The sequence below is a fragment of the Arachis stenosperma genome, chromosome 10 (genome assembly GCF_014773155.1).
Source record: "Arachis stenosperma cultivar V10309 chromosome 10, arast.V10309.gnm1.PFL2, whole genome shotgun sequence".
Lineage (NCBI taxonomy): Eukaryota > Viridiplantae > Streptophyta > Magnoliopsida > Fabales > Fabaceae > Arachis > Arachis stenosperma.
The window spans coordinates 7105246-7119191 of record NC_080386.1 but is presented as its reverse complement, the minus strand read 5'-3'; the positions used below and the strand labels follow the sequence as shown (position 1 = coordinate 7119191).

The window sequence follows — 13946 nt, the reverse complement described above, 5'->3', positions numbered from 1 at the left end:
GTCAGACATGATTAAAAGCTCAAAGAGTTGTTTTCCTAGTCATATGCTTGCGGTGTGATTGTGTCAAATAATCCTTGAGACAGAACACTTAGAGTCGAGATCAATTACATTTAACAGAGTATGCCAAAGGCTTTGAGCATCACTGTTTGGGAGTAATTAAAAGAAAAATCAGAACTCAAAGAGAGTTCCCCAGTTAAGTGCTTGTGGTGTTTCTGTGTCAAGTAACTCTTGAGACAAAACATTTAAAGCCACGGCTAGGCTCAAGGTGCAAAGCACCAAAGAAAAATAAATTAAAGTAAATTTTGCTATGTTCAAGGATTAAACTGAAATGTAAAGATCAGAAAATTCAAAATATCATCCGGATTCTAATTCTGAATGACAATAACATTCTTGATTCAAAGGAGAGTGAGATGCCAAACCTATTCAGGATTACAGTTATAAACCCCACTATAAAAAGAGACATGAGCTTAATCGAACTCTCATTCTCATGTAAATTCACATCATGAGCTTATATTAGTTTTGGTTGCTTGAGGACAAGCAACAGTTTAAGTTTGGTGTTGTGATGCGTGAGCATCTTATCTATCTTTTCCTAGTGAATTTACATCTAAATTGTTGAGTTTAATTTAGAATTAATTATATTTTAGCCACTATGGATGTTATTTTGAGTTTTGTGCAATTTTATTTATTTTAGGTAGCATTCGGAGGGATTTGATGAAGTTTCTGCAAAGAAAAAAAAGAAACCAAAGAGATGACCAGCGAAGACCGACGTGGACACATGGCTCACGCGACCGCGCGGAATGGGGAAATCGCAATGACGCAACCGCGTGCCTGACGCGAATGCGTGGACTGGAATCTGCACAAATGACGTGAACGCGTGGATGACGCGGACGCGTCACATGTGCGATCTGCAAAAATACAAATGACGCTGGTTACGATTTCTGGACTATTTTTTACTCAATTTCCGGCCCAGAAAATACATATTAGAAGCTGAAGAATGGACAAATCAAGTGGTCCCCACCCATAAACTGAAAATCTGTTAATTAATTCGAATTTAAATTCAAATATTATCTTTTAGGAAAAGATTATTTTTAATTTTTGATTTTTAAACCTATTAGGATTAGTAATAAATAAAAAACTCTGTACATTTAGACAGGTACCAGATTGTTACCAGAACCCTTATTTTTCTTCTCTGAACCATGAGCAACTAATCCTTCATTGTTAAGGTTAGGAGCTCTGTCTATTTGTATGGATTTATTCGTTTGATCTTTCTAATTTAATTCATGTCTTGATTTATATTTCAATAATTGTTTTCGCTCTTTACTTTATGAATATGGGTGGAACGGAAGTATGACCCATGTTCTAATTGAGTTCTTGTAAAACTTGGAAAAGCTCTTTACTTGAACAACAGCTTGAAAACATATTATATTGAATTTCTAATTGTTTGTATTTAACGGGATACGTGACATATAATCCCTTTATTTTTGGATAATTAGAATTCTTTTGGCATATAAACTAGAGATTGATCATCACCCTCTAATTGGAATTAATTGACCAAGGAATTGGCAATTAATGAATTTTAAAGGAGACTAGGAAGGTATAAGGAATTAGGGCCTAGTCACATATAGTTTGCCATGAAATTATATCTTGCATGATTAAATTAGTTAGTGATAAAAATAAATCTGGAAAATAGATAACTCTGAAACCTTAACTGCTTTCTCAACATTTTATTCCCAACTCATTTAATTGTCTATCCTTTTGATATTCTAAATTCGAACTTAAACCTTTTGAACATCTCAAAACCAATTTTTGCTTGCCTAACTAACCCAATCAATCAATCATTGTTGCTTGATCCATCAATCCTCGTGGGATCGACCCTTACTCACGTAAGGTATTACTTGGTACGACCCGGTACACTTGCCGGTTAGTAAGTGTGGGTTATAAAATACCGCATCATGGAGCCAATATGTTCTTTCTCTTAGAAACTCATGTGAGTGGCGCTCGAGGCAACCAAATTAGGGGCAAGATTGGCTTTGACAGGTCCTTTCTAGTGGATGCAGTGGGTCATGCTGGCGGAATATGGTGTCTCTGGGATTCTTCTGTTTGGAGTGTGGATGTGCTAGAGCATGATAAACAGTTCGTACACCTAAAAGTCTCTAGTAATAACTCCAATCCTTGGCTTATTACTGCTATTTATGGTAGCCCCCAGTGGGCAACAAGAAGAACATTATGCCAATCTCTTAAATTATATGCTGCTAACGTTAACCTCCCCTGGTGTCTGGTGGGTGACTTTAATGCTATGTTACACAACCATAAGAAAAGTGGTGGAGCGCTGAGTAACAATCATTGTGCATGTAAAGAGTTTCAGGAGTGTGTTGTAGCTTGTGGCCTGATTGATTTCGGGTTTGCGGCATGGCCATACACTTGGAAGAGGGGCAATCTTGTTGAGAGGTTAGACTGGGATTTGAGCAACCTGGAATGGCAACTTGCATTCCCAGACTCTATTGTTAAACATATGCCCATGTTGAAATCAGACCACTCTCCTATTTGCCTGTAACTTTCTCCCGTTAGCGAGCAGAATAGAGGAAGAAGGCTGTTCCGCTTCCTTGCGGCATGGATCACGCACCCTGACTTTGGAAATGCTGTTGGTGCGTCTTGGAATAATCAGGGCTCTTGGGCTGAAGGCATAGTAAACTTTAATAATAGGATCAAGGAGTGGAACAAGTCGTTATTCAGTGACATCTTCAGACGAAAGCATAGAATTCTCAGAAGACTCCAAGGATTTAACTCTAGTTTGGGGCACTCTCATAACTCCTATCTTGATAAGCTTCAAAAAGAGCTGTGGGTGGAGTATGAACAGATTCTCCTTCAAGAAGAATTTCTCTGGTTCCAAAAAGCTAGAAGTAAGTGGATCAATTTTGGGGATCGTAACACTAAATTCTTCCATGGCTCCACTATGGTTAGAAGATGCAGAAACAAAATAGTTTCCCTCCAGAATGACACCAGTGACTGGATAACTGAGAAGGTTACGCTTGAACATATGGCCACTTCCTTTTTCTATAATCTCTACACAGACAACACAAACCATACTCCCTTTATTCTGAAGAACATGTTTCCTACTATGAATAGCTCAGACAACAACAGCTTAGGACGTAACGTGACAGATGAGGAGATCAAGGATGCGATGTTCAACATTGGTAGTTGGAAGGCCCCCGGCAAAGACGGACTTCAAGCTATCTTCTACCAAAGTGAGTGGAACAAAACTGGCAGTGACGTATGCAATCTGACTAAAAACATTTTTCAGCACCCGGATAAGGTTGAAGAGGTAAATGAGACACTTATTACTCTTATCCCAAAAATAGAACCTGTGACACACCTAAAGCAGCTGAGACCCATCAGACTCTGTAATGTTTCTTATAAGGTGATTACAAAAATCCTGGCTAGGAGGTTGAGAAGTGTCATGAACAAGTTGGTTATGCCTAATCAGTGCAGCTTTATTCCCAGAAGACAGAGCTCTGATAACATCATCATCACACAAGAAGTCATTCACTCCATGAGACAAAAAAAGGGGGGAAAGGCTGGATGACCATTAAGATTGATCTTGAAAAAGCATATGACAGGCTCAAATGGAGCTTTATTAAGGAGACCCTTATGGACATTGGGTTCCCCCAGAATTTCATTAATCTAACCCTCTCATGTATCTCAACTGCCAGAATGAGGGTGTTGTGGAATGGGGAGGAACTGGAGGAATTCTCACTAACCAGAAGAATCAGACAAGGAGATCCCATCTCTCCGTATATTTTTGTTCTTTGCATTGAAAAACTTTCCCAACTCATTAGTACAGCTGTGGAGCAAGATGTTTGGAAGCCTATTCGTCTAAAGAAGGATGGGCCACCTATCTCTCACTTGTGCTTTGCAGATGATATTATTCTCTTTGCAGAAGCCAGTGTCAACGAAGCCAACATCATAAATAAATGTCTTGAAGCTTTCTGTCAAAGCTCCGGCCAGAATGTTAGCAAAGAAAAAACTAGAGTCTTTTTCTCCGGGAATGTGGGTCACACTGTGCGAACAGTGATTAGTAATGTCTTGCAATTTGCCAGAACAGACGATTTGGAGAAGTATTTATGAGTTCCCATTCTTCACGCTAAAGTAACAAAGCACACTTTTGAGGGTATTATCAACAAACTCCATGCCAGATTGAACTCTTGGAAAGCCTCCACTCTCTCCTTGGCCGGAAGAACAACTCTAGTGAAATCAGTCCTTTCTTTTATACCTTTATATAATATGCAATTTGCCTTATTACCTACTGCTACTTGTAATTCTATTAAGAGTATTTGCAGAAATTTTATTTGGGGCGACACAGACCAAAATAAAAAGGTTCACCTCCTAAATTGGAAAAAGTTATGTGAGCCAAAACAATCTGGTTGGTTGGGCATTAGACATGTAGATCACATGAACCAAGATTTTATGATGAAGGCTGGATGGGGGCTTGTAGCAAGGAAGGATGATCTCTGGGCTAGGGTCCTCCGATCAAAATATGGCTGCAACAACGACACTATGCCCAAAGTGGCTAGAAGGCAAAGTAATTCCAACCTCTAGAAGGGTATATGTGCCTCTTGGGACAATGTGGAACGCAACTGCATTTGGAGAGTTGGCGATGGATCCCAAATTCGATTCTGGGATCACTACTGGGTTCCGGGAGTAGGCCGCCTAAGTGAATCCACAAACCAGGTAAGCAATAGTCTTAATTTTTCTGAGATGCTAATAGACTTTCTTGATATCTTAGGGCAGTGGGATATGGACAAACTACAAAGGATGCTGCCAGAGGAGATTACTAAGAAGATCGTAGCTATTTCTCCCCCGTCCCCTTGGAAGGAAGCTGACCACCTAGCCTGGGGGCCTTCTTCCGATGGATCCTTCAGTACAAAGTCAGCATACCAGCTAACCATGAAGGACCAACAGGTTCCAAATAAGAACTTCCGGTTGGTGTGGAATTGGCAAGGCCCTGAACGTGTCAGAACTTTTCTATGGCTGGTAACTCACAATGCTATTCTTACAAACTCAGAGAAAAGGCGAAGACACTTGACCAATGATAATTCTTGCCCAAGGTGCCGGTGCCAAGAAGAATCAGCTATGCATGTACTTCGAGACTGCCCCTATGCTAAAAGCATTTGGCAAAGGCTTATCCCCCTAATGGGATGGATTTTTTTCTCAGTACAGACCTCAATGAGTGGTTATCTCAAAACCTGATGGCCAATAATAGTTGGAATTGCCTCTTTGGTGTTGCGATGTCGTCTATATGGTACCTCAGAAATAAGCTTGTTTTCAATGAAAAATCGGTCCATGTCACAACGGCCGTTAACCAGATTCGGGCGCGATCGGAAGAGTTTTTCAGAATTGCTAGAAGCAACTTGAAACCGCATAATGTCCAAGCTGCCGGTGTCTCTCTTATAAGTTGGTCTCGGACTGAGGAAGACTGTGTTAAAGTTAATGCCGACGGTTCATGATTTGGACATACTAATAATGCTACTTGTGGTGGTGTCTTCATAGATTCGAATGGGAGATTCTTAAAAGGGTTCTCCTGTAATCTGGGAAACTGCTCAATTATGCATGCAGAATTATGGGCAGTGATACATGGTCTAAACATTGCTACTACTAATGGCTACCAGAATCTCATTGTGGAATCTGACTCGGCTGAGGCCATTAACTTCATCAACCGCGGATGCCGCCTAGCCCACCCTTATGCCCCACTGATTCAGGATATCCGTGTCTTGACAGCTAGAATCCAGAAAATCACATGGCTACATTCTCTTCGTAAAGCTAACTTTGTGGCTGATCTCCTTGCTAAGAAGGGACAGGAACTCCCTGTGATTGATCAAGCCCACCCCCTTTTATTAGTTTTGCTCTTCTCTGTGACTGTTTCGAGACCCTCTGTTTAAGGGGGTCTTGAGTTTTAGTTCTGCTTTGCTTGTTTGTTTTCTTTCCTTTGGGTCCTTGACCCCCTAGTTCACCAAAAAAAAATTGTGAATATATAGAAAAAACAAAAGTTATAAGGTAAGTATATTTTTGAAAAAAATATATAAGAAACTTATGAAATTTAGAGAAAAAATAAAATAAGTTTATGAACATTTTTGAAATAAAGTATTAAATTTCTAAAGGAAAATTAAGTTTTTAGAAAATTGTAATGTTTATATTTTTATTTTTTTATTAGTCTATTCTCTTAGACAAATGTTTACGTAAAAGTGAAAATTTGGATCCTCTAAATTTTGAATTTCATTTTATAAGATAAAGTGTGATTTTTTACAATTTATTTTATAGGTGGGATCTAGAGAAAATATGATAAAAAAACTATTCAAGGGTGAGAAATCACACTTTACTCTTTAAAATAAAAGTTCAACATTTAGAGAATTTAAATTCAAAAAGTAGAGTACAGTACTCATTAAAACATGATCTGCTAATAAAAATAATAAATAAAATATATTTTAATTTTTATGTTATTTATACATAAAAAAATTATAAAATTAATTAGTATGTAATTTATATAAATAATTATATTATTTTGTATATTTTTAATTAAATAATCAAATTTTAGAATAATTAAATCTGCCATAACAAAATAATTAAATCTATAATAACTGAATAATAAAATTTATTTATAATAATTTTTTTTATAAAAGATCAAATACATATTTCAATATGCAATTCAATGATTTATTTTTGTGCATGTATAAGATGATTGATATAAGTCTAGCATTATAAGTTTTTAAATGCTTGTTCGATTTCCAAAATCTTTTAAGTTGTAATTTTTTATATATTTTTAGAATCTATTAAAATAAATAAATAAACTAAAACTCTGCAATGAAACATGTAAAAATGGAGAAACTTCAACAGCAAGACTGTTATAGTTACTCTCTGATTCCTTTATAACACAGTTATCACTTGAATTCACGCTTCACTCTCATTACAATTCATAATTCACAATTCACAACCAAAACAAAAAGTTTGTTTCTGTTTTCGCTCTTCATTCTTATTCTTTTTGTCTTTTTGAGATTCTACCTTCTCCAACTACCATTTGTTCACTTTCCTGTTCAATTCCTCTATTTTTCGCTTCAATAACCGATGCAGATGCCAAATGAATAACAACCACCGTTAGAGACACACAAATGTTGCCGCCGAAAAAGGTCAGAGTCAAGATTAGAATATTCAAGAACATAGTGGCGGTGTTGTCCTACTCCGACCGCCACAAGAAGCAGAAAGACAGCGAAAAAGGTAGTTACTACAATTTTTCTGCTTCTAATCGTCCTCTTAGCTATACATCTACAACCCCACCGATTCTGAGTGGCTACCCTTCCGACAAGTAACACTGGAAATTCACGACAGCCATGATGACAATGATGATTTTTAAGATGTTCTGTTCCTATGTTTTTTTTTCTTTTTGGTATAGAATAGTGCTGTTCCAGAGTAATGACATTTACATCCACTTTTAATTAGTAAGTATCTAATAAGATAGATATGTCTATCTATTTTAATATATAACAGGAGAGTAGTAGAGTGGTTTGTGAGCCACAAATGGAGCGTTTTATTGCCGACACGTGGAGCTGTATGTGATTGACAAGTACTTGCTCTTAAAGTTGGGTACCTAGCAATTCTCAAATAAAGAAGTAATTGGGCGGGATTTTGATTCAAATTCAAATTGAAAATGATAAAGTGTAATTTTTTATTATTTGTTTTATAAATGAGACAAAAAAATTGTAAAAAAATATTTAATAATAAAAAATTACACTTAACTCTTTTAAATAAAAAATTAAAATTAAAAATATCTAAATTTATATTGTGTTAATATATTAATATATAATAAACAACTAGTAATTATGTACAACCATTTTAAGTTTTCAACAGTCCTGTGCCTCATGTAGTAAGGATTGAAGTAGAGAGATTATGTATGTAGTGTATGTTGACTATGTTCTAGAATTTAGATTACATTCATCGCAAATAATAAATATATATTATTATTTTTTTAAGAGTACTTTCAACGACCAATTTTAGGTTCCTTCCTCCTGAAGCATTTCATCTTTGTACGTTGGTGATGCTATCGAATGATGAAGTTAGTGAACTAAGAAGCTCTATATATCAAATTCATCACTGTAACCCTTTTACCTATTTGCTCTGTTTTCATCCACTCTCTCCAGCATTTTTCTACTTTCTCTATTTATCAGTGTTGCAGTTTCTCAACTCATACCTCCAGATGACCACAATAAAAACAGAAATATCCTATTCGCTTATACTTCAGATTTACCTCCATAATCTGATCATTTACCTCTGCAATTATCATGGATTTTTTCAGTTTCTGAGTGACATCAAGGCTGACTTGCACTTTTACAATTCTTGATTCCCTTGATTTTATTGTATACGCTCCCACGTTTAACAGCTATAGTTACTCTCTGATCTCTTTATAACACAGCTATCGCTGGAATTCATGCTTCACTCTCGTTACAATTCACAATTTACAATCAAAACAAAAGGCTTATTTATCTTTTCGCTCTTCATTCTTATTCTTTTTGTCTGTCTGAGATTCCACCTTCTCCAACCATCATTTGTTCACTTCTCCTGTTCAATTCCTCCGTCTTTCGCTTCAATGGCCGATGCAGATGCCAAACGAATAACCACCACTGCCACCGTAAGAGACACACAGAGGTTGCCGCTGAGAAGGGGCCGAGTCAAAATTAGAATATTCAAGAGCATGGTAGCGGCGCTGTCCTGCTCCGGCCGCCATAAGAAGCAGAAAGACGGGCAGAAAAGGCAGCTTAGCTCTACATCCACAATCCCACCGGTTTCGAGTGGCTACCCTTCCTACAAGTAACACCTGATATTAACGACAACCATGATGACCACCGCCACAAGAAGCAAAAAGACGGCGGAGAAGGCAGCTACTACCTTAGCTCTATGTCCACAACCCCGCCGGTTCCGAGTGGCTACCCTTCTGACAAGTAATACCTGAAATTAACGACAACCACGATGACAATGATGATTTCAAGATGCTCTGTTCTTGTGTTTTTTTTCTTTTTGGTATAGAATAGTGCTATTTGTATATTATTACCTTTTTCTGACTTAATTAATTAATGTATGTAGGTATATACATCAGTGGTCTAGACTTGTAGCTGTTGACTATGTATATAAGATTTTACAGCTGATTTTATTTGTATAATTATTACTCCTTCTTTGTGATTAAAATGTATTGTTATCACCTTTTTTAGTTATATTGTTCTGAATTTCGAGAACAACAGTATTAGAAATCTTAAAATGATTGATTGTTCTTTCGGGACTTGGACACTATGGGCTACGAAATTGCCGAATTGGGGCATGTCATTATGCATTAGACTTATATGAAATCATTTTTTTTCATAAAAATTTAGTCTTAATAAATTTATTCACGAATAAAAATATAAAATTAATGTTGAACTATTTTATCGCACATAGACCAATTTTTTGGAAGTGAAAATTTCAATTCCATTTGTTGAATTTTCCTGTTCTACTTTTTTATTCGTTATCAGGCAGCCATACAAAAGTTGGGTGGAACCGCTTTTCGAAAAAATCAGATTTTAGTAAGTTATAGCAATAAATATAATAATTAGTTTTTACGGTAAAAGATATTTTAATAATCAAAACGATGTCCGATGGTTTTGTTAAGGTTAATTAAAAAAATTGAAAGAGTACATAAAGAGTAGACAAAAATAAAGAATGTTTTGTTATGTATTTTTTTTAAAATTTTTATTATGGTATCAGACCTCCTCTTAAACTCTGCTGATATTTATGGATAAACTAATCGATTCAAATTTTAAAGTTCCTTCAACATTCTTCAATTTTTTATTAATAATATTGTAAAAAATAAAACACCATATAATTAATTTACCTTATAAAAAAGGCCAGAAAAAATGGGTCGTATAGATCAATAGCATAAAACTTTTCAGGATAATGACATTCACATCCACTTTTAATTAATAAGTATCTAATAAAATAGATATGTCTATCTATTTTAATATATAATAAGAGAGGAGTAGAGTGGTCTGTGAGCGACAAGTGGAGCATTTTATTGCCGACACGTAGGGTTGTGCGTGGTTGACAGTTTAACACGTACTTACTCTCAAGACACCTGGACGTTCTTAAATAAAGAAGTAATTGGGCGGGATTTTGATTCAAATTCAAATTGAAAATGGTAAAGTGTAATTTTTTATTATTTGTTTTATAAATGAGACAAAAAAATTGTAAAAGAATATTTAAAAATAAAAAATTACTCTTAGCTGTTTTAAATAAAAAATTAAAATTAAAAAGATCTAAATTTATATTGTGTTAATCTATTAATATATAATAAACAACTAGTAATTATGTACAACCATTTTAAGTTTTCAACAGTCTTGTACCTCACGTAGCAAGGATCTGAAGCAGAGAGATTATGTATGTAGTGTATGTTGACTATGTTCTAGAATTTAGATTACATTTATCACAGATAATAAATATATATTATTATTTTCTTAAGAGTACTTTCAACGACCAATTTTAGGTTCCTTCCTCCCGAAGCATTTCACCTTTGTACCTTGGTGATGCCATCACTCGAATGATGAAGTTAGCGAACTGAGAAGCTCTATATATAAAATTTATCACTGTAACCCTTTTACCTGTTTGCTTTGTTTTCATCCACTCTCTCCAGCATTTTTCTACTTTCTCTCTTTATTAGTGTGTGCAGCTTCTCACCTCGTACCTACAGATGACCACAATAAAAACAAAAATATCATATTCGCTTATACTTCAGATTTACCTCCATAATCTGATCATTTACCTTTGCAATTATCATGGATTTTTTTAGTTTCTGAGCGACATCAAGGCTGACTTGCACTTTCACAATTCTTGATTCCGTTCATTTTGTATACGCTCCCACGGTCAACGGCAACGTTGCTATAGTTACTCTCTAATCTCTTTATAACACAGCTATCACTGGAATTCACACTTCACTCTCGTTACAATTCACAATTCACAATCAAAACAAAAGGCTTGTTTATCTTTTCGCTCTTCATTCTTATTCTTTTTGTCTGTCTGAGATTCTACCTTCTCCAACCATCATTTATTCACTTCTCCTGTTCAAATCCTCTGTCTTTCGCTTCAATGGTCGATACAGATGCCAAACAAATAACCACCACTGCCACCGTTAGAGACAAACAGAGGTTGCCGCCGAGAAGGGGCTGAGTCAAGATTCGAATACTCAAGAGCATAGTGGCGGCGCTGTTCTGCTCCGGCCGCCACAAGAAGCCGAAAGACGGCGGAGAAGGCAGCTTAGCTCTACATCCACAATCCCGTCGGTTTTGAATGGTTACCCTTTCGACAAATAACACCTGAAATTAACGATAACCACAATGACAATGATGATTTCAAGATGCCCTATTCTTGTTTTTTTTTTCTTTTTGTTATAGAATAGTGCTGTTTGTATATTATTACCTTTTTCTGTCTTAATTAATTAATGTATGTAGGTATATACATCAGTGGTTGTAGACTTGTAGCTATTGACTATGTATATAAGATTTTATAGCTGATTTTGTTTGTATAATTATTACTCCTTCTTTGTGATTAAAATGTGTTGTTATCACATTTTTTAGTTATATTGTTCTGAATTTCGAGAACAACAGTGTCAGAAATCTTAAAATGATTGATTGTTCTTTCGGGACTTGGACACTATGGGCTACGAAATTGCCGAATTGGGGCATGTCATTATGCATTAGACTTATATGAAATCATTTTTTTTCATAAAAATTTAGTCTTAATAAATTTATTCACGAATAAAAATATAAAATTAATGTTGAACTATTTTATCGCACATAGACTAATTTTTTGGAAGTGAAAACTTTAATTTCATTTGTTGAATTTTCCTATTCTACTTTCTTATTTGTTATTAGGCGATACAAAAGTTGGGTGGAATTGCTTTCAGAAAAAATCAGAGTTTAGTAAGTTATAGCAATAAATATAATAATTAGTTTTTACGGTAAAGGATATTTTAATAATCAAAACTGTTGTACGATGGTTTTGTTAAGGTTAATTAAAAAATTGAAAGAGTACACAAAGAGTACACAAAAATAAAGAATGTTTTATTATGTATTTTTTTAAAATTTTTTATTATGGTATCAGAGCTTCTCTTGAACTCTGCTGATTTTTATGGATAGACTAATCGATTCAAATTTTAAAATTCCTTTAACATTCTTCAATTTTTTATTAATAATATTATAAAAAATAAAACACCAAATGATTAATTTACCTTATAAAAAGGCCAGAAAAAATGGGTCGTATAAATCAATAGCATAAAATTTTTCAGGATAATGACATTCACATCCACTTTTAATTAATAAGTATCTAATAAGATAGATATGTCTATCTATTTTAATATATAATAAGAGAGGAGTAGAGTGGTCTGTGAGCGACAAGTGGAGCGTTTTATTGTCGACACGTAAAGCTGTGTGTGATTGACAGTTTGACACGTACTTACTCTCAAAGTTAGACACCTGGACGTTCTTAAATAAAGAAGTAATTAGGCGAGATTTTGATTCAAATTCAAATTGAAAATGGTAAAGTGTAATTTTTTATTATTTGTTTTATAAATGAGACAAAAAAATGTAAAAAAATATTTAAAAATAAAAAATTACACTAAACTCTTTTAAATTAACAATTAAAATTAAAAAAATCTAAATTTATATTGTGTTAATGTATTAATATATAATAAAAAACTAGTAATTATGTACAACCATTTTAAGTTTTCAACATTCCTGTGCCTCACGTAATAAGGATCTGAAGCAGAGAGATTATGTATGTAGTGTATGTTGACTATGTTTTAGAATTTAGATTACATTCATCGCAGATAATAAATATATATTATTATTATTTTTTAAGAGTACTTTTAACGACCAATTTTAGGTTCCTTCCTCTTGATGCATTTTACCTTTGTACGTCGGTGATGCCATCACTCGAATGATGAAGTTAGTGAACTAAGAAGCTCTATATATCAAATTCATCACTATAACTATTTTACCTGTTTGCTCTGTTTTCAACCACTCTCTCCAGTATTTTTCTACTTTCTCTCTTTATCAGTGTGTTGCAGCTTCTCACCTCGTACCTCCAGATGACCACAATAAAAACAGAAATATCCTATTCGCTTATACTTCAGATTTACCTCCATAATCTGATCATTTACCTCTGCAATTATCATGGATTTTTTCAGTTTCTGAGCGACATCAAGGCTGACTTGCACTTTCACAATTCTTGATTCCCTTCATTTTGTATATGCTCTCACGTTCAACAGCAACGTTGCTATAGTTACTCTCTGATTTCTTTATAACACAGCTATCACTAGAATTCACGCTTCAATCTTGTTACAATTCACAGTTCACAATCAAAACAAAAGGCTTGTTTTTCTTTTCGCTCTTCATTCTTATTTTTTTGTCTGTCTGATATTCCACCTTCTCCAACCATCAATTGTTCATTTCTCCCGTTCAAATCCTCTGTCTTTCGCTTCAATGGCCGATGCAGATGCCAAACAAATAACCACCACTGCCACCGTCAGAGACACACAGAGGTTGCCACCGAAAACGGGCCGAGTCAATATTAGAATATTCAAGAGCATAGTGACGGCGCTGTCCTGCTCTGGCCGCCACAAGAAGCAGAAAGACAGCGGAGAAGGCAGCTTAGCTCTACATCCACAATCCCGCCGGTTCCGAGTGTTACCCTTCCGACAAATAACATCTGAAATTAACGACAACCACGATGACAATGATGATTTCAAGATGCCCTGTTCTTGTTTTTTTTCTTTTTGTTATAGAATAGTGATGTTTGTATATTATTACATTTTTCTGTTTTAATTAATTAATGTATGTAGGTATATACATCTGTGGTTGTAGACTTGTAGTTGTTGACTA

At 35.0% G+C, this 13946-nt stretch overlaps 1 protein-coding gene across 1 annotated transcript; it reads left to right on the top strand.

The window, feature by feature from the left end:
* Positions 1 to 1963: 1963 nt before the first annotated feature.
* LOC130956669 (uncharacterized) lies at positions 1964 to 3480 on the top strand. Its single transcript, XM_057883687.1, has 3 exons — positions 1964 to 2448; positions 2569 to 3322; positions 3442 to 3480. The coding sequence occupies exons 1-3, from the start codon at positions 1964 to 1966 to the stop codon at positions 3478 to 3480; spliced, it is 1278 nt and encodes a 425-aa protein (XP_057739670.1).
* The last annotated feature ends 10466 nt before the right edge of the window (positions 3481 to 13946 follow it).